This window comes from Maylandia zebra, linkage group LG17 (assembly GCF_041146795.1).
Source record: "Maylandia zebra isolate NMK-2024a linkage group LG17, Mzebra_GT3a, whole genome shotgun sequence".
Taxonomy (NCBI): Eukaryota; Metazoa; Chordata; class Actinopteri; order Cichliformes; family Cichlidae; genus Maylandia; species Maylandia zebra.
In genome coordinates this window covers 35,671,815-35,692,998 of record NC_135183.1, presented here as the reverse complement: position 1 = coordinate 35,692,998, position 21,184 = coordinate 35,671,815, and the positions used below count along the sequence as shown (strand labels likewise).

The 21,184-nt window shown below is 40.4% G+C and overlaps 2 protein-coding genes across 3 annotated transcripts in view; one reads left to right on the top strand and one right to left on the bottom strand.

Annotated features, from left to right (window-relative positions):
- cerk (ceramide kinase) overlaps nt 1-10,476 on the bottom strand; it is a 51,775-nt gene extending 41,299 nt beyond the window's left edge. The window contains exon 1 of the mRNA XM_004553935.4: nt 10,247-10,476. Within this exon, the coding sequence (XP_004553992.3) occupies nt 10,247-10,385 (139 nt within the window). The 5' untranslated portion in view covers nt 10,386-10,476. The remainder of the gene's footprint in view (nt 1-10,246) is intronic.
- A 1,480-nt stretch (nt 10,477-11,956) lies between these two features.
- The window catches only part of tbc1d22a (TBC1 domain family, member 22a), a 164,051-nt gene continuing 154,823 nt past the window's right edge, over nt 11,957-21,184 (top strand). Inside the window, exons 1-4 of one of the 2 annotated variants that reach the window (XM_004553937.4) lie at nt 11,957-12,299; nt 12,754-12,810; nt 19,554-19,737; nt 20,703-20,955. In XM_004553937.4, the coding sequence (XP_004553994.1) occupies nt 12,238-12,299; nt 12,754-12,810; nt 19,554-19,737; nt 20,703-20,955 (556 nt within the window). In that variant the 5' untranslated portion in view covers nt 11,957-12,237. The remainder of the gene's footprint in view (nt 12,300-12,753; nt 12,811-19,553; nt 19,738-20,702; nt 20,956-21,184) is intronic. The other variant, XM_004553936.4, reaches the window with a different exon arrangement.

The window sequence follows — 21,184 nt, the reverse complement described above, 5'->3', positions numbered from 1 at the left end:
GATACTGTAAATGCACTTATGCACTTAAATCCGTGACTTATTTTATTAGAATCTCCACTTCCTTAATAGTAAGATGGATTACTATATAAATAGGCCCAAGTGTGGGTAAAATAGTGTCTTTTCCACCCACGACTATCACCCAGGTGCAGGATTTTGTTAGCGTGTTTGTCAAAAAGAGCACGGATTACTGCAGTCATTTCTTTAAGTGTGTCATATTTGAAGAAGAACACGGCAATGAAGTGCAAAGTCAATGAAGTGGCCCTTCAGGTACCTTGAAAGGTAGATATTCAGCAGCACTTGACGAGGATTGAGAGCCACAGGTCTTAGCAATACTAATTTCCTTTGGTAATGGAACAAAAAGGATCTTTTGTAAATTTAATGGAGTTTAGGAGGTCAGTTAAACTTCATTCCTTTGGTAAATACTTTCAACCATTTAACTCAAGAGCACAGTTCTGAAGAAAAGCTATTGTTCATTTTGGCACACTTTGAAAAAGGTAAGGCAGAATTGTGCCTTTTGGCTTTTTCTTTTTGGAATTCTGAACAGTACAATATGGCAACTACTCATGCAAGCATTTGGCCATCTTGCCTGGAAAAAAGGCCCCAAAATGAGCTGCAACAAATCAGTCAATGAATGTCCGATTCTATGGTCCTGCTGTCTTTATTGTCAGGATTTGATTTGTCATAAAGGATAGCATTTTTGATTTAAGACTGATGTCCAGTCAATCAAATTTCACAGGTAAAATGTTTAATTAAGACATTTTGGTACTTTAATCCTTAATGAAAACAGCTGCAAGTTTCAGTCCTACACACTTCATAGACAAGGCTATGATGGCTCCCTCTTTGAGAATCTTTTTGCTCACAAAGGTCAAGACAAGACTACTTCCTGTTGGGAAAAGTCACAAGTTCTCCAAGCCCAGGGGTCGAGCCGGGTGTCAAAGACGCTTTCTGACCAAACAGTTACAGAGACTTCCTTAAGGTTTGCAGCCACTGCTGTGTTACTCTGAGAACTATATACCTTTTATTTTTGCTGCTAGCATTCAACAGTGACGAAGCACGTGAGCTGGCTAACAAAGCTCCATAACAAGCTGGAGGGTGTGATAATTGGAGCGCTGCACTCTGTGTGTTTTAAAGTTTTCAGGTCTAACCAATACAGGATTTTTAAGAGCAATACTAATAATAAAGATGTCGCTAACATCTGCTCTATATATATATAATTATTTATTTACTTATTTATTTACGCTTCGCCCATCATATCAGCAACCAGCTGATCATATCACTTCGTTCCAAACAAAGTGCTCACTGACAAACTATACAACAAATGATTCACATGGTTATCTCTTCTTTATTTTACTTCCACTTATTGGCTGTTGTAAATGCCTCTACGGGGGGAAAATAGTTATATAAGCTGATAATATTATCACACTCATAAACAGGTTGGACTCTAGAATAACAGAGTTTCAAAAGGAGCTACATGAATTTAGGCTAGTGGCTGAAAATGCCCTTTTTGTTTTTCTTAAATTAAATAACCTTTCTTTGCCGGTAGCCATTTTTGATCGTAACACATAAATACAGCAACAGCCTATGTATACAAGAGCCACTAACTTTATATGGGCCATCTTGGACAGACTGCAGCTCTTTGTGCTGGTAGTGATTGCCTCCAACAGCTCAACTATTGGATCCTTTGTGCCTCCATTGCCAAAATGTGCCGGTCCAAATGTGGGAAACCAATGAACCAAACCCATTCAGATCCCCTTTGACAGCAGTGATCTTACGTCCTTGTATTCATATTTCACTTGCCAAAGCAAGTTGACAGATATTCTTGCAAAATTTATGTCACTCTGATGCTCCTGAATCAAACATGCAATTCCTCTTTTGAAGGGAAGTGCAATAAAGCCTGGACTTTACTCTCAGTCCATTTCTGTCCATTTTATCACTTCTTGCGGCTGTCTGTGGTTTACACAGCTAATGTGAAATCCCTTCTGTGACATCTCTGCTTATGTTTCCACTGCACTAGTCACCATATACTGGTCTCACTGCTATGTTCCTCTTGTATTCGAAATTACCTACCTTGATGTAGGAGCAAAAATAATATGCGTGTGGGATTTCCTCCAAATGTTCCAAACTATGAAAAAAAAGTGTTTACTTACTTAGGTACCCAATTTCATTTTAATTCATGGGCTAAACACTGCTTTAGTTTATTGGAGTAGGCTACAACTGAAAATATTTTGCCTAGAAACCTTTAAAGTCCCCTCAAAAATTCTCAAGTATTATAGCTCACAAAAGTCAGTGTTTTATAGTCCACATTTAATATACCCACCATTTATAAAACAGATGCTAAACAGCCAGGATAGTCTGAAGTAAGGTGAGTGCAATTTCTCAATATTATGTCTCATTTATCCACACTGATCGCAAAGAAATACTATAGAATAGAATAGAATAGAATAGAATAGCCTTTATTGTCATTGTACAGAGTACAACGAAATTGGAGTGCCATTCCCTTGGTGCAAGTTTCAATAATAAAAATGTAAAATATAAAAAGTACAAAAAAAAAAAACAATCGTAAGTACTCAAACAATAGTATGTACAATATATACAGTATGAATAGCAGCATAATATAATGACAGTGACGGTATGGAATAGGTTCAATTGTTTTTGTGCTTATTTACTACGGTGATAGCTCTGGGAAAGAAGCTATCCCTGAATCTGTTTGTCCTGGTTTTATGTGACCTGTACCGTCGGCCTGACGGTAATAGTTCAAACAGTTGGTTGCTGGGGTGAGAGTGGTCCTTGATGATATTGCCATATATAATCCCTGATCAAAGAAGGTCAGCATAAGGTCGTGCTGCCTTAATTTGGTGTGGTCTCTTAGTAACATGGCTGCAAATGTGACAATTCAAACCCCTGCTAAAGTTTGGACAACAGCTCTTAAGATTTGATCAGTGTGTAACAACAAAAAGTGTGAAATACAGTGAAATGCACAAAACAGTCCTAATCTCTCACTTCCACAATTTGCAAAGCCATCCAGCAGGCCAGACACTTCTGGTAATATGCCTGACACACATGCGATACAGTGAGGTGTATTAAATGTTAGTGTGAAGCACTGCTGCTGGGCTTTAATAGGCATTCCTGTGGCGCAACATAATCCTTTTTCTCCCGAGACTTGCAGCTACTTTAGCGGCAGCACCTTTAATTCAGATTGAACTGATAAAAACCAGTTCGATCAGCAAGGAGCTGCGTCTCTACAGGTGCATGTGTGAGGCTCGTGATCCATCCAGCTCATCCTGCTTCCCTAAAGCAAGATGGCATCCTGCTCGACTGGATTCCGCTGAACACCGGTCTCCTACACAGTCAACGCAACGTCTGAAATCCTTGTCACACCCCAGCTGTTTTTCACTCGGGCGTTGAAGTGACGCCACCATTTTCTCCTCAGCCCCCCTCAATTCGAGTTGTGAAATACACGACAGATTTAGACACGGCTCCTCTGAATTTTGATCTTGAGTCGGCGAACCCTATGCGTTCGTGCACGTCCACGGGAGACTTCGTTTGTGTTTATGATATCTCCGAGAATACGGCGCGTGCCCTTGCCTCCTTTCAGTCCTCTGACAACAATGAGTTGTCATCATATTCATATTCTGCTGCTGTTCTCGGCACCCCTCCCTTTACACATTGGTTCACTATGTAATCCCTTTATTTATAGTGTGGTGTGGCACTGACAGTGTGTTAGAGGACAAGCCAGTGCAAGCTTAAGGAAATGCTTAGGTGTTCCCTCCTGTTTGTATTGTTTCTATGTTATTCCGTTTTCTGCTTCGATCCCGAGCCTTCCTAGTCACATGTGTTTGCAAAAGATGAGACAAGATTTAGCTGAGTGTGTGAAAGTTACCAAAACTGTTGCTGATATTACAAAGCTTTCAAATAGCTTGGTGCTATCAGTGCCACATCATCATGCAGCTTTACTGCGTGATTAGCTTTTCCTCCTGTTGACCCAAAGCTCAGGTGAACAGAGCAATCACCGTAATGACAGATCCTGCATTGCTGCTGTCAGTGATGCAGTGTAAACCTGCGCAGTTTACCCAATCTCCAGCTGTCGCTTTCTGGCAGTGTTTATTTCTCTGTATCTCTCCCCCTCCCTCCCTCTGCAGCCGTCTCTCAGCATACAGACAGGGCTGTGCATTGAGCACCAGCTTTAGATTACAAAGCGCAGATCTGCCTGGGTACACATGGCAGTGAGCTGTCAAACAAGACGTGGATTTCTCCCAGGCACAATGGGTTTGTTAAGCCAACGCTTAGGTAAACAGATGGAGAGGAAAGGACAACCAAGGTGGAAGATGTAACAGGAGAAGAGTGGTGCCAGTGATGCTGCTAGTTCTCTACTATGCTAAAAAGTCACAGTCTATGATTTCAATATTTATGTTCACTGCAGCTCCGGTTGCTGCTTTTGGAGACATGCGTACGGCACTGCTGATCAGGTCGCACCCCCCACTTTGGCCAGGTGGAATGATATACAGTGGGGCAAAAAAGTATTTAGTCAGCCACCGATTGTGCAAGTTCCCCCACTTAAAATGATGACAGAGGTCAGTAATTTGCACCAGAGGTACACTTCAACTGTTAGAGACAGAATGTGAAAGAAAAAAAATCCATGAATCCACATGGTAGGATTTGTAAAGAATTTACAGGGTGGAAAATAAGTATTTGGTCAATAACAAAAATACAACTCAATACTTTGTAACATAACCCTTGTTGGCAATAACAGAGGTCAAACGTTTACTATAGGTCTTTACCAGGTTTGCACACACAGTAGCTGGTATTTTGGCCCATTCCTCCATGCAGATCTTCTCGAGAGCAGTGATGTTTTGGGGCTGTCGCCGAGCAACACGGACTTTCAACTCCCGCCACAGATTTTCTATGGGGTTGAGGTCTGGAGACTGGCTAGGCCACTCCAGGACTTTCAAATGCTTCTTACGGAGCCACTCCTTTGTTGCCCGGGTGGTGTGTTTTGGATCATTGTCATGTTGGAAGACCCAGCCTCGTTTCATCTTCAAAGTTCTCACTGATGGAAGGAGGTTTTGGCTCAAAATCTCACGATACATGGCCCCATTCATTCTGTCCTTAACACGGATCAGTCGTCCTGTCCCCTTGGCAGAAAAACAGCCCCATAGCATGATGTTTCCACCCCCATGCTTCACAGTAGGTATGGTGTTCTTGGGATGCAACTCAGTATTCTTCTTCCTCCAAACACGACGAGTTGAGTTTATACCAAAAAGTTCTACTTTGGTTTCATCTGACCACATGACATTGTCCCAATCCTCTGCTGTATCATCCATGTGCTCTCTGGCAAACTTCAGACGGGCCTGGACATGCACTGGCTTTAGCAGTGGAACACGTCTGGCACTGCGGGATTTGATTCCCTGCCGTTGTAGTGTGTTACTGATGGTGACCTTTGTTACTTTGGTCCCAGCTCTCTGCAGGTCATTCACCAGGTCCCCCCGTGTGGTTCTGGGATCTTTGCTCACCGTTCTCATGATCATTTTGACCCCACGGGATGAGATCTTGCGTGGAGCCCCAGATCGAGGGAGATTATCAGTGGTCTTGTATGTCTTCCATTTTCTGATGATTGCTCCCACAGTTGATTTTTTCACACCAAGCTGCTTGCCTATTGTAGATTCACTCTTTCCAGTCTGGTGCAGGTCTACAATACTTTTCCTGGTGTCCTTCGAAAGCTCTTTGGTCTTGGCCATGGCGGAGTTTGGAGTCTGACTGTTTGAGGCTGTGGACAGGTGTCTTTTATACAGATGATGAGTTCAAACAGGTGCCATTCATACAGGTAACGAGTGGGGGACAGAAAAGCTTCTTACAGAAGACGTTACAGGTCTGTGAGAGCCAGAGATTTTCCTTGTTTGAGGTGACCAAATACTTATTTTCCACCCTAATTTACGAATAAATTCTTTACAAATCCTACCATGTGGATTCATGGATTTTTTTTTCACATTCTGTCTCTCACAGTTGAAGTGTACCTCTGGTGCAAATTACTGACCTCTGTCATCATTTTAAGTGGGGGAACTTGCACAATCGGTGGCTGACTAAATACTTTTTTCCCCCACTGTACTAATGGATGGTCACGGCATGTGGTGCAGACATTCATATTACAAAAAGATTGATACCTAAAGGTCTCCGCCCCACCTTGTCATCTAGTGTAACCAACAGGTGTAAATCCATCCATAATTATTTATTAGATGGATTGGTACCAGCTTCCAGTTTGGATTCGGGAAACAGACACTATCTCTACTTTTAAGATGTGGCTTAAAACTTTCCTTTTTGCTAAAGCATAGAGTTAGGGCTGGACCAGGTGACCCTGAATCTTCCCTTACTTATGCAGCAATAGGTGTAGGCTGCTGGGGGATTCCCATGATGCATCGAGTATTTCTTCTTCAGTCACCTTTCTCATTCACCTCTCTGCATTGAATCATATTTGTTATTAGTCACAGCATGTCTTTTATCTCGTCTTCCTTCTTTCACCCCAACCGGTTGCAGCAGATGGCCCCGCCCCTCCCTGAACCTGGTTCTGCCGTAGGTTTCTTCCTGTTAAAAGGGAGTTTTTCCTTCCCACTGTCACCAACGTGCTTGCTCATAGGGGGTCATATGATTGTTGAGTTTTTCTCTATATGTATTATTGTAAAATTGAAATTGAGTCCAGCCTGGGGTCTTTTCTGTGTAGGTTTTTCACGTTCTCCTCATATCTGCAGTGGTTTTCCCCGGATACTCCGGCTTCCTCCCACAGTCCAAAGATGTGGAATTAGCAGGGTTAAGTTCATTTGTAAATTCTAAAAACCGTGAATGTTCCTGTGAATGGCCTCTGTGTTAGCCCTGCCGCAGGTTAGTGATCTATCCAGGATGTTCCCTGGATAGGGTAAAAAGCATGGTTGGGCTTTGAAAGCCTTAATTTATAAATCCAGAGACTTTTGGATTGCCATTTATGTCACCCACAGGATGGACTATAATAGCTAAAGTACAAAATTTCAACTTTTGACCAAATACCAACAGATATACACACACCGACTTTGCTCGTCAATGTTCTGAACCAACAGATTGTGACAATGGTAAACATTATCTCAATGATAACATGGTTCCCTTGTCATAAGCCATTTTCATCCACATTCTGCACAATGTTAAGATGTTTCTCCCAAGTAGCGCACAACATCCACTCCTCCACCTCACTACTCTGATAAAAAAATAATAATTTGGTTAGCTGAGCTGAGGAAGCTGCCTACGTAGATCAGGAGCAGGTCGGAGACACCAGTGACTATGGAAGACAGACTATTACCTGAGCTTTTCTCACCTCTGTGCATCCCTGCATTACGTGGACTTTGTACTGGCAGGTTAAACACAGTTTACTGTCTGATCTGAATATGTCAGGCTTACGTCCTAATGTGCACCTTTGTTGCGCAATGTCTAGAAAAGTGCAGGGCTCTGCTGATTGCGTGACAAGGCACTATATCACTATTTCTGTCTTTTCACAACCCTTTGCGACCGAGTTGTAGTCCTGTCTGACTAATGGACAAAAATCAGCCTAGGTTTGCTTTGTCTCTTAACTTTGTTTTAGGCCGATTTTCGATACTTTCAATATTGATAAAAGTGAAGCCCTGCACGCCGGGTGTCTATGCAGCGCTGACATATGGGAAAGCAAAAATCTAAACCTCCCCCTCTGGCAGGGAGAGACATTCAGGCTTAGAGGGCCTGAGGAAGTATTGCTTGCTAAGCATAGTAATTTGGAGGGAAGGGGAAGCACTCTCTAAAGCATATGCCATGATTTATTCACGACTTTACTCTGATCTGAATTGCATCAGAGCAGTGACTCAACCATTATGTGGACAGAGCATTTACTCCAAGGCTCAGAGGCCATCTCAGTGACTGGCTTTTGTTTGTCTGCGTCTGTATCTGTGTGCAGTTTACATCTGGAAGCTCTGTTTTAAACAAATTCACATATAAGGTCAAGTGGTAACATCATTATTATCACGTTAACACAATTTATGGTTTCGGGTGTCAACTTCATCTTCTGGAAAATCTTCTATGGGCGGAGATGGAATATACAAGCTGGGGAGGATCTGTCAAACTTGAGTCATGCTGAATCATTTTTGACTATGATGTTTTTTTCCGTCTCTGTCGCGCAACAGATTCCCAGAAATGCCTAGCTTGGTTCCAGTTAGGAGTTACAAAAGCTAAATTGACGGTGATGAAGAAAAATGCTGCTACTGTGACCTGACTGAGTTCATCTGGAATATCCCTACTGTGAAAGACAACCACAAGTGCGATAGGGAAAAGTGTGGAATGTTTATGACAGTTAGGTCACTGGCGATAGCACAGAAACTGAGCACTTGTTTACGTGAGGGAAAATTCCAGCCACCATCCTTTTCTTCATTAAAGTCACTGATTAACCACACTGTACTGGCTGTACTTGTGATAATCGCACTCCACAGAAGTGTTATATGTTGAACCCACTGGCAAAGTGTCCTTGCTTGCTTCCCAACTCCACAATAAAGCTGACCTGCTCTTGTCACAGAGATCACTAGGGGGTGGGAGAGGGATTTTGATGTAGTTACACTGAGCATAGACTCAATAAATGGAAGTCTTTATGGCAGGTTATTATAGGGCGCTTGATACCACTTTGAGGAAGGTCAATGGGCAGGTTTAAATTTAAAGTGTGCGGAGCCAGCTGTAATCACTCTACTCGATCGTGGTACAGTAATTGCAGACCAGGGAGCTCATCTCGATGAACAAACATTAGCCTCTGGAGGTTATCTGAGGGTCCGGATTAAGTGGAAGTTGTCTGATGCGACGATGGGAAAGGGCGGAAAAAATAAAATAAAATTGGGAGCCCTGCTTGATAACCACAGCAACGAGAAGTGAATGCACATGCCATTAATCCAGTAAATTAATCTCGACCACAGTACACCAGCTGGGTGTAAAACCATAAAAGATAAATATGTTAGGTAATCAAAACTGGGAGAAAGAGAAATGAGAAAGCCATCCAGGCAAAAGCAAGGAACTATGGACGGACAGTCGTAAGCTAGAAAAGAAACAGACGCTTCTAGGTTGCAAAAAACATCACTGCAACTACAACTATTTGTCAGGAAGTGTGTGAAATTGTCAACTACGCAGCAAATGTTATTGTTGTTTTTTTGTTTTTTAAAAATGGTGAAACCAGTTCATAGTTTTGAAAACGAAGATTTTTGGTTTTCTCATTTACTGAACTATTCATATCATGTGTGTATTGCAAGCAGCAACACATCCTGAAAGTGATAAAACCTGCAGTTCTACTAGTGGCCACTTGGACTCCAAGACAGCGAGTCGATTCCCATAAAGCTCCTTATTAAAATCCCCAACAGCTTGTACATAAAAATAAATTTGGTCTTTGAGTTCAAAATGCCAATCTGTAGACTTCTTCAAGGTATTCACGCAAGCTTGGTGTGGGTAGAAGGCCATCTTTTTATGGCATGCATACAGCTGAAACAGCAGTATGTGGGTATGTAGATCTGCTTACAACTGCAGTACTTAATAGAACAATGCTTGGGTTAAACTTGTAAACAAGCAGCAGACTTCTGGTTTGGACAGCCTGGAGTTACAGTAAAGTGGATATAGTGAGGGTAGAACTCAATCCCGGCTCTGACTTCTTCTTTTCCTCTTGCCTGCTCAAACTCGCCAGGTTATACTGACCAAGCTTAATGTGTTTTCTAAACGAGCTGACACCGTGAACGTTTTCAAAGAACTCACCGGACCATTTCATGACTGAATTAATGAATGAAGTGCTTCCTGGAGGGGGGCATGTCAAATAACAGTGAACCCATAACAGTGAACCCTGCAGGCTGCACATTAGAAACACCGGCTGCTAACGACCTGCGACTTAAAAAACCCAACAAGAACAATAAACCCCCCACACCTGTGTGACCTGCACCTGTCAGTGAACGGAGCTGAACTACCACAGCTTCATATCCTGATTGAGGCTTTCTCAACATGTGCCTACTCTGATCAGGAGCCCAAACAGCTGCTGCAGTTTTTTTCTTTTTGCATATATAACAATGGTTTCATGTCCTGAAGGCAAATAGTGGATGAACATATAGGCAAATATGCTGCGCTCTAAAATACCATTCACATTCACGTTTCCACTTTGCCATGTTAAATGAATACTGATGTGTTTAGCCGGTGTCTATTTCGTCAGTTTCCCCCATGAAACCTACACTTATGTCACACTTACCTGAGTCACAAGTCCCCGAGCATGGTTTTCTACTTTTCTCAACCGGTTTCCACGCCAAAACACTGCGACTGAGAACTACTTCTACCTGCCTGTGCTTCTGAAAGAGCTGCGATGACAGTAACGTGACTTGTTTCTCCATATTACCGATCCTAGGTGTCACTCGTTACGCCGCTGGATGCTCCTCATTGCAACTTTATTATCGCCCGCGCGTGCCAAGTGTCTGCGCTGTTTGCAGTGGTTACGCCGGTCGGCCTGAGCCGTCAGGGAAAGGGAGGGGGGGGAATTTAGGATGAAGATCGTGTATGAGAAAGATGACTCACTCAGTAATAAAAATCAACCTGGTCTAATAATAATAATAAACGTTATTTATAAAGCAGACTTAAAACCAAGGGTATACCAAGGTGCTTAACAAGTAACATAGAGAATAAAAGGAAGATAATAGAAATAGAAATGTGACCATAATATGAAAAAAATAAATTTAGAGCCTTTTTGGGAAAACTTTGTTGACTCCATTTATATGTAGGGGATTTTCACATTCTTCTCTAAAGAGGTATGTGCCACCCTGCCTAGACCTTATGCCCCTCCTTTGCCCCCATGTAAAATTTTAACGATCCACCACTGATTATGACTCACAATGTAAATAACATAAAGGGAAAATTAGGGCAGAGTGAGCCCTCTTACCTTTAAGGCTACCAATTTCAAAACAAAGTATCTACAAGGGTAAGCGTGTGTACGGAAGATTAGGGCCACTGGAAAAATAAAAAACAGGTCTGAATTCTGAGAAAAAAAGTCAAATTTCGGAGAAAAATTGATTAATGTTAGAATTCTGACTTTTTACTCAGAATTGTGAAAATAAAAAACAAAAGAACATTTGTTTTTCCCTGTTCTGTACATATGAGCACACTGACTCTGACTTAAAGCATTTGCCTTTTAACAAAACACACTCTAGAAGCAAGTCTCACCACTAGATAGATAGATAGATAGATAGATAGATAGATAGATAGATAGATAGATAGATAGATAGATAGAAACAGCAAATACAAACTAAACTTTATGCAGGTTGCCTTCATTGGCACCGCACTAGCTGTAGATATGTACACGTAACAATAATAGTGGGTTATTTTTCTGATGAGCGGAGCTAGAACTTAGCAGAACAGAAAGGCCAAACGTGTTGTTTACCGAGTCAAGTCATCCTCATATTCATATAGTTACTCCACAATGATAATCCATTTGCTGTAATACTGTAATATTAACTATTACTTTATACAGCCAGTTTATTAAACATTTAGTTGATATGTGGTTTCCAGGACAGTTTATTGTTTATTATAGCCTCAAAAAAAGCATCATTCAAGTTTAATTTCCAAATTCCCAAGCACATAAAACCTGTATTAATAGAATCACCTGTCAGTTCACCAAGTTCATAAAATAAGTTTGAAAAGCCTAAAATAAACCTGACTTTATTTTATACATAGTGAGAACCAACATTCAATATATGGCATCACACAAACTACAGATTTATATTACAAAAATTGTATGAGAACCGATCTATTTAAAGATTCTGCCTGAAAAACAATGTATACATATTATATGAACATTTCTAAATATCCAAAAAACCCTCCTATGATCCTGTCCATGTATTTTCGTTGGTGATATTGTATGCCTTCCCTCTGGTCCTGATGCTGGAGGGTCTCTTTGATTCACAGTCGGAGTTTCTGTCAACACAGCAAAGGCCGTGGAGCATGACGTCAGCGTCCTATTAAAAAAATGCTCCTACCGACAACCAGATCTCACTTGTGATTGGGTTACAGTGAGGAAGTGTCACCCCAGCCAATCACAGTCGCGTTTACTTGCCGATTAGGCAGTATCAACATGGCAGCTTTCTGAGTTTTGGAGGAGGGGAGCTGGTGTAAATAAACAGACATTTAACATTTTTGAGATAACGACAGCGTCGGGGTGTTTGAGTTTAGGACTGAGTGGACCGCTGCGGGAAGATGTCGAGCGACGGAAACAAAAAACAGTTCTGGAAAAGGAATGCAGCGAAGGTTCCTGGCAGGTGAGTGACGTGTTCCCTCCTGCTTGTTAGCTTAGCGTAGCTAGCTTCACTCAGCTGACGCTGCGCTGCTGCTCTTCAAACGCCAACTTTCACTTTGATTGTTGGGGCTTTGCTGTTGGACAAAGTTCCCATTCTTGTCACTGGCCAACGTCTGTGGTAAAAACGTCTCGTAGACGCATTTTACCCCTTGCAACTGTTAGCTAGGCTAAGAGCTAGGCTGCTAACAGTGGCTAATAGTTCATCAGTACTCCGTCGCAGAGTTGTAACTAATGACACAGTAACTATTTCACAACACGAGTAGTCAAGGTCTCACGGCAAATTATTGCACTTCGGGTCACACGGAGTCTCACTCCTGCAGTTTAAACTGGTATTGTTTTAAATAGCTTAAAGCTAGCTTGCCAGCCAGTGATCGAATAGTTCATTCATTTCCATTCTGTCTTTTCCACTTCCTCAGCATTCAGCATGTGTACGGTGCACAGCATCCACCCTTCGACCCGCTCCTTCATGCAAAGTAAGTTAAACCGACTTCCTTGTTGTAAAAATAAATACCATGTGATCTTGGTGAAGTTCTCTGGCCCAATGTCAGTTTTTGTGTCATGTGATAAACTAGACTTCAAAGCCCAATTGATGTCGACCCGGTACTTTGCTTCAGATTAAAAAAAGTGATGTACTGTTGAGTGGAGAAAAAAAAACTGTCCCTACCATGGGAAATTATTATTGTTTTGTGTTAATAATGGTTGGTTTTGGAAAAAAAGTTATTATCCATTTAGATTAGGTCATTCTCTTTGAATGGGACGTAACTGTATACTTGTTTTTTTTGTTTGTTTGTTTTTGCTTGAGTTCTGTTGTTGTCACTAGCAGAAATCATTGCCTTCTGCTGAAGGTTTAAAATCAATGATCTGTCTCAGTTGTTCCATCTGTATCAGATGCTGAAACCGATGTTTTATTGATGCTTACCACTTTTTTGGGGGGGGGGGGGGGGGTTACTTCATGAAATCATGAAAAAATACCTAAATGTCTTTCAGCTCTTTTTCACACTACTTTTAAACATTTTGCCAGCACAAAATTAATTTGACATAACAAAAGAAAAAAGATTCTGCCTCTGCTGTCTCTGCTCTGTTCACCCTGTCTATACTCCAGCTGTCAGTCAGTGTGTCTGTTTGGTGGACGATACACACGGCAGACGGGGTGAACCCTGCTGTTAGGTTACATTCACATCAAATCTGGTTGTCTGGCGCCTTCCTGAAGGATTACATGGAGGTGTGGCTCTGTTTGTGTGATAACACAAAATTACTGTGGGGATTTACTTATTTCTCTAGTTTACTTCTTTGTTTTGGTTAATGCCTCCCTGCAAACACCACCGACCATCATTGCCTTCTCCCACAGTAACCAGTAGGGCTGTTCGATATAACGATATATATCGGATGCCGATATAAAAACGTCTATCGTTTCATTTTACGCTATCGTTTGTTTCGTGGTGTCGCAAAATGAACTGTTTACAGCAATATTCTTTCATCGTTTTGATGGTCACTGTAGTGGCTATATTAATTTCTTAAACTTCTCTTTCTCTTATATTTTATATAACCACACTACAGACGGACAAGCGCCTGTTTTTATGCGTTGTGGTTAGCAACAACGATGGTAACACCATCGCGTGTCCGCTTGTTTATGTTCCACATAAACCTTTCACCATAAAGCTCAAGATCCTGTTGAGACTTTTCAAAATAAACTGAACCACGTGAAAGAGCAGATTATTTACGGATGAGAAGCAAAAAAAGAGCCGCCAGGTGCTAAAAAATAAACCTTAGACTCAAACGTTAGAACAGGCTTTTCCCCGCAGCACGCCGTGTATAAATACTCAAAAAGAAAACGGCGGCCGTTACAACTTATGTCTAAAACTGTATAGTTTCATGCATCTGTTAAAACACTCGACTCCAGCTACATGACGCGCAGCTGGAAACACTTCCCGCAAGTCGAGCTGCCCGAGATTCACAGAATTTAAAGAAAATGTTACATTTTTGTGATTTATATCGTTATATGATTTTGGTCATATTGCACAGCCCTAGTAACCAGCACTTTCTGCTTTATGTCATAAGCAGATTGTTTTGTTTGTTTTTTTATCAGTTTTTGTGAGATAACTGATAAATGGCTCAAATGCTATAAGTAGGCTACTTGAGCAATTTGACCAATTTGAAATGTTCATTATTGCACCTTCAGTTTACCGGACCTTGTGAAAACGCAATCCTGTGAGCAGCAATGTTTTTTGTGGGGAAAATAATTTATGTACACTTAAAAAGGCGGCTAATTTCAGCTTATTTAAAGGTAGGCCTGTTTTATCCAATGTATTGGTGCTGAGATAGATTTCTTCTACCTCAGTTTGTCACGGCACAAAACGCTCAGGTGTGGCTGAATGGCTGCTGTATTTTTAGCCACATCCCAGTGACGAATGTGGACGTATATGTTTTTCCATTACACAACTGACGAATGAACATACCATCTGTGACATCATGGGCTGGGTTGAGCCTATTATTACTTACAGTTACTTCAATGTGTGTAATGTCATTTGTCAAGTCTTTCAGTTATAATTCTGGTAATCTTCTGTTTTGCACTTTGAAACTGCAGAACTGGAATGACAACAGAGGCAGTGACTCTACAAGAAAGTCCAGTCATTTTGTGACTGGGTAAACAAGTTGAAGAAAGTTGAGCAATTCTAAGCCTTGATTATACTTTCTGTGTCTGCATGTCCACTAAGGCTCCAAGTGATGTAAATTTCATCATTAGATGGTGGGCACAAGGGTCTGTGTGCACGTCTGCGTGCCTGTCTGTTAATTGTGATTGTCTGCGGAGAGTTGTCATTACAGTGCTCCAACTATACATGCTCATGTGTGGTTGGAGCATAGCAGCTCTCCGTGTCCATGTCTGCAATAGAGTATAATCAATAGTGATGAAACGGTTGATTCTAATATAAGTAGTATTGGTATCAAAGCTGGTATTGGTATTGGATCAATACTGGTGAGATACCTTGTTTCTGTCCTCAAGGTTCAGTATGTATCCCACTAAACTGTTTTGAAAAAGATTATTTTTATTGGAAATGAGGGAAAATATATCTCAAAAAGCACTAGTGCTGGGCGATATGATGATATATATCGTGTGGAGGATAGAAAAGTGTCTATCTTGCCATTTGTCTTCTATCGTTTCTAACCCAAATTTTAGATATTATTACATAAAATATATAATTAACCCTTTACAACCGGTCGGAGCAGGCACACTCCGTTTTACCTAACTATTTTTAAATCCCTGTAGAACTGGAACCACGTAAGGTAGTGCAATAAATTTTTTTGCATGTGAAACCGGAGGAGTTGTACTTACATCTTATGCCATTAGCTTGTCCTAGGTCACGGTTTCCTTCCACATATAGCTTTGCAAAAATTGTATAAGAAGAAAAAAGCAAAAACATAATATTCCAGAAACACGCTTTGCTGATGTTCATAGCACTTCCTACGTTGGCATATACGTCAACGCGAACTATTGCATGTCCGCCATTACCTGCCCGAAACTGGAAGTGACGTCATTTTTGCGAAAGGGCCTTATTAGCCTTTGTTGGTGTTTTTAGTCATGTTAGACTTTATGCTTTTCTGTATAGTTTCTGGGATGGTTAGAACTCAAATTACACTGTTGGAAATAGTTTATTTTGATGCATTATAATATTTATTTTCATTTTTCCTGTAGTATATAAAAAATTAGTGTATCTCAAAAATAAAACTATGAAGACACTCAAAATAAATTTCTCGTGGTTGGAAAGTATTTTGTATTTACAGTTTTGAGGGATACACCTCTTAATTTTTTCTAACTAGAGATATATGTAAAAAACTAAACAAAAACGATTTTCAATTGTTTTTGTAGTTAATTGCACTACAATTTTTTTGCAATTTATGTAGTTATTATGGACTTAATGGATACATATTATTAAAATTTGGGCTATAACGGTTGTATTGATATATGGAAACTTGAAATGCTCCCACAAATGGGACTACAGCATGTAAAAACATAAAGATAAGCTCTGGCGGACTTGGTTCTATGGTAGGTCTTAAAGGGTTAAATAGCCTGTGGCAAATATATTAGTGTTGTCTTCTCACTATACATGCTCTTAACTTTATGCAAGAGAAAATAAAGTATAAAAAAATGATATTTTTCGCAACGAAACTCTGTCTCGTGGTTTGCGAGCTGGTGCTGCTGTACGTGCACCCGGATTTGCGACATACTTTACGGTAACTCAAAACAAAGACTGCACCCTCGGCACTCGCTGTTTACAGACTGCGTACTTTCTAGATGACCACAGGTCAGGTGGTATATCATGATATATATTGTTATCGTGATATAAAATAATTCATATCGTGATAAATATTTTTTCCATATCGCTCAGCACTAAAGAGCACTATAAAAATATATCTTTAAACAGAATTTGACCCAAAGTCCTTTAAAGGAAAACACAATCAAATTCCAGGTCTAAAGCAAAATCCAACTTCAAAATACATGAAAAGCTGAAAGGTCTGTTTTGTTGTTAGCTAATTATTGTGGAAAATAAATAAATATTTAGTGTTCATTAAAAAATGTTCATATTGATGATTCATCTTGTAAATCATAACACATTGCTCTCCCTTCCATAGGCTGTCTCTAAGCTGAAAGTCTCAGTATTGGTGTCGGAAATATTGACTTCTTATTTTTTTTTGGTTTTGGATTAATATCAAAAATTGCTTTAAAGTAATTTGAGAAACATCGTTCCGTGTGGACAAAAGAAAGTTTCACATTATCAAAAAATAAAAGTGGGGCCTTGAAGTTGGTCTACACAGATGTCCAGTGTGTTGTAGAATAGTATAGCATACCATATAGTGGCATTAGCAGTGTCTCTAACATTAGTAGAGGTGCAGCATTTATGAAAGTCTAGGCAGATACCAATAATATTGTTTAAAATCATAGCTTTCATGGCATACATACAGTATAGCACAGCTTAATTTTAAGTGGCCTGAACTGGACCGTTAATACTAGTGTCCTGTAAACTATTGAAAAACACTTACAACTTGTGCCCCTTTCTTTCAGAGTAGCATTCAAAGAAGTGCTAGTGTAACAAATAACGCCTGTCAGCACTGCTCTATGGGCTGTGGGCTTGCAACTGTAAGAAATAAATGAGTAAAATCACAAAAACCCAGACCATTTTTATTTCAAAAACAATAATTTTCTGTCAATTTGCAAAAAAAACCATTTTTCTTTTTATCGTGAGCTCACTGTTTTTGTTTGTTTGTTTTAAGAAAAAGAAAACTTTGTTGACAACAGGAAATGGCTAGATCCTTTCTCTCTTTTTAATAGAATACTAACAAAGCAAAACACATCTACTTCAGTCATTTACTGGTTTATCTTTTACTTAATTGGTTTGGTGTAGTATGCCAGACCATAGGTAATGACTTCAGAACTGATGAGAATACAGTTAAAAGCTCTCCTCTGACAAACTTAACAGCTTAAGAGTTTTGCAGTCAGCAATGTGTCTGTCCATTCATTTTATAATTTCACTTGAGGTTTGTCACTTACACTCACATTTACTTTAGTAAACTCACTTCTGAGCAGGACATAGTGTAGAGTTCTTTTTCTCTCTGGATTTCTCTCATACACGCACTCAAATAGAGGGGAACACAGTCTCCTCTTCAGTAATAACCCTTTTCTTTCTTCTGATTAATGTTTACTCGTGTAGATTTCCACAGAGGGTTGAAATTAATTTGCGTGTTTTCAAACTTTCCCTTTCTTTTGAGTTAGGATGGAAGTTGGCCAACGTGTACACGTCTCCTCGTTCTTTCTTATGGTAATAACCGTCTTTGTAATAGGGAAATTACAGTTCGGGGGTGGTAGTGCTTTGGCAGACCGTGTGCATCTTCAGACTGCAGAGAGTGTCTGTTGTCAGATGAGGGCAGTGTCAAAAATGTGGTACAACCGGTCTGTTGTACACTTCTTGCTTGTGCTGCTGTCAGTCCTTCATGTTATTTTGATGCTTTTCCCATTCCTGGTAAACACCGCTGCCGCTCACTTCCCTGTTCCAGCTCACTCGTCAGCCAATCAGCATTTGACAGACACGCCGCATGATCCATGTCAAGCAGCGTGCAGTTAGGATTTTGTAGGCAAATAGCAAAAAATTGTGTTACAGATGAAAACGGAGCTAAATTAAACTGTATCCTTGCAGCCTCAATAAAGTAACTCAAAGAAATTTTAAGTAACTCAATGAAACTTTTAAGCTAATGATGTACTTCAGTTAATGTGTCTCTGTGCACGTGTGTGCTTTTGTACATGTGGTAATTCGCACACTGAGTTGATTCGTGAACTGGGTCTGCACGCAAGGGTGATCTGAAGTAATCCTTAAACCTGTAAAATAAGCCAAAGATATGTTTGGAGGGGGAAAAAACAGAGCAGCGTTATATGAAAAGAACACCTTGCAAAGTGTTCAGCATGGGGGTGGAATTATTCCGCTTCGGGCCTGTGTGCATGCTGTTGCACAGGCAGGCGTTACACGGATAGAAAGAGACGAAGGGATTCCGCTAAATCGCTGCAGATTGTGGATAGAATTATGAAGAAGTCAGTCAAGGAAGTGAAACTGATCCAAAACATGCTTCGAAATACACCACGACCTACCTCAGGAAACAGAAAGTAGAAAGCGGTAAAACCATGCTGTGCGTACATCACAGCCTAAACATGGATCAAACTTGAAGTGAAAATTACATAATGAATGGACAGACACACAGCTGTCTGCAGCACTCTTTTAAGCTGTTGTGTCTGTCAAAGCGGCACTTTTGCAATTAAAAGTATCCTACTGACTTGGAAAGGCGTCCAAAATGTTGTCCCTGTAAGAAGAACTGTTTATTTGGTTTATAAAATAAAAAGGTAGCAGTCATTAATAATTGAAGAATGACTCATATTGATTTGCTTATTGATTTGACCTAAAAGCTGTCCTTTTGATTTGTACTGGGATTAGCTTTACTAAAATAAAGCTAAGCTGAGTGTTTTTGTGTAAAATTGAAATATTTTACAATATGTGAACGACAAATGCTAGCTCATTTATTAATTCCTAATTTTAATTAATTATTCATCTCACATTCTCTTTTCTCTTGTTTTCTTTCCTTCTCTCACCCTCTGCACCCATCCCTTTTCTCTTCTTTTTTCGAAAACCACTTCTTTTTTTCCCCCATTATCCTGTTTTTTTTCTCTGTCCTTCAGTCTGATCAAAGCAGGCAACAAGCCTCCTCCAGCCACTCCAGGCAAGCCCAAGAAGGCGACCACCTTCCAGGAGTTTGAGAGCATCACGAGCGACGCCTGGGATGTCGGGGATGACGACGACGAGCTGCTGGCCATGGCTGCGCAGAACCTCAACATCGAGGTGGTCATGGAAACAGCCAATAAGGTAAACTACTTTAAAGTAGTTTTGCCTGGTTGATGTCTTTCCACTGCAGTAGCACATTTTCCTATGTCTGTGTAGAAGGAAGCACTCATCACGAATCAACACAGCTTCAGTGTATTTTGTGAAATACCGGTACTAATGATTCTTTTGTTCTGGGTATTCATTTGCTAGCGTTTATTCATATTCCTGAACACAGTTTTTCATCTCTGCTATTTTACATGTTCTTATTTGTGTCCATAAATAATATGTAGCAACTTTTAAAGGGCAAATAGGTTCATATTTGAAGGCTGGAGGTGTTGGTAGGTAAGCTCACAACATGAACACTTCATTTCTATTGTTTTAACATACATATAATTTGAAATACACGATTAATTATCATTAAAAATGACTTGGATAGGCCCTTAAATCTACAGCGTTAGTTTTAAAGGAATGTCATGGTAAAGTCTTCTTTTAAAGCGCCCTTGTCTTGGTTGCCAGGGTGATGTGTCCTCTCAGAAGAGTCTGGACAACATACATGCTGCAGACATAAAATAAACTTCCTGTTAAAATAGATTCCTCTCTAAACTATGCCGCCTGCCATGAAAGAAATGGTACAAGTTGTGGCCTTGAGCGCAAACAATTCAATGGCTTTTTTAAAGATTATTTCAGATTTTGCTGCATTTGCTGAAATTAAAATATTGGAGATTTACTAAGGATAGTGTGTTCATTAACTGAGGTAAGGACAACTTTTAACAAATTGAAAGATTTTTCTTTTCATAGAGTTATTATGCATTTTATCTTTAAGAGGGGAAATTTTACAAAATTGCACAGTTTGCATTTCTCTCAAGCAAGTAGCAGCTGCAAAAAAAAAAAAAAACCCAACACGTTAGTTTACTCATCTAAGCGAGTTGTACGCCTTATGTGTTCTGGGGAGGTTACCAGCCTTAAGCTCACCAAGGTTTCACCTTGTTTTTCTATCTGCTGAACAGGTGATTGAGAATCACAGCAAGCAACAGGAGAAACAGAGGCAGGATGAGACATCAGAGCTGGACCGAAGAGAAGACGACACACAGGAGGAGGTGGCAGAGGACGACGAGGACAATGAAGAAGAGGAAGAGGAGGACAGGGTGGAAGAGGGAGACGCGACCAGCCCTGAGGTATTATTTGGATCCCAGAGCAGCCCTTACACTGATGGCCGCCTAGTGAAGTCCCACAGCGAAGCTCCAATTGGGTCACCTAAAGGTTAGTGAGCACCATTACTCAGTGTTCTGCGAGGTTTTTTATTTTTTTAAGCCCAAGTGCTCACTAAGAGAAATTTCTGCAACGATACACTTAAATCCGTAAATGAGTTTCTGAGGAGGGCAATACATGGAAGGTGAATAGGGCATCTTTTAGAAAATGTCACCGCTGTAACTTCTAATGCAACGCCATAAATAGGTTTGTTGCTTTGCGAAAAATCCATTAAACACAA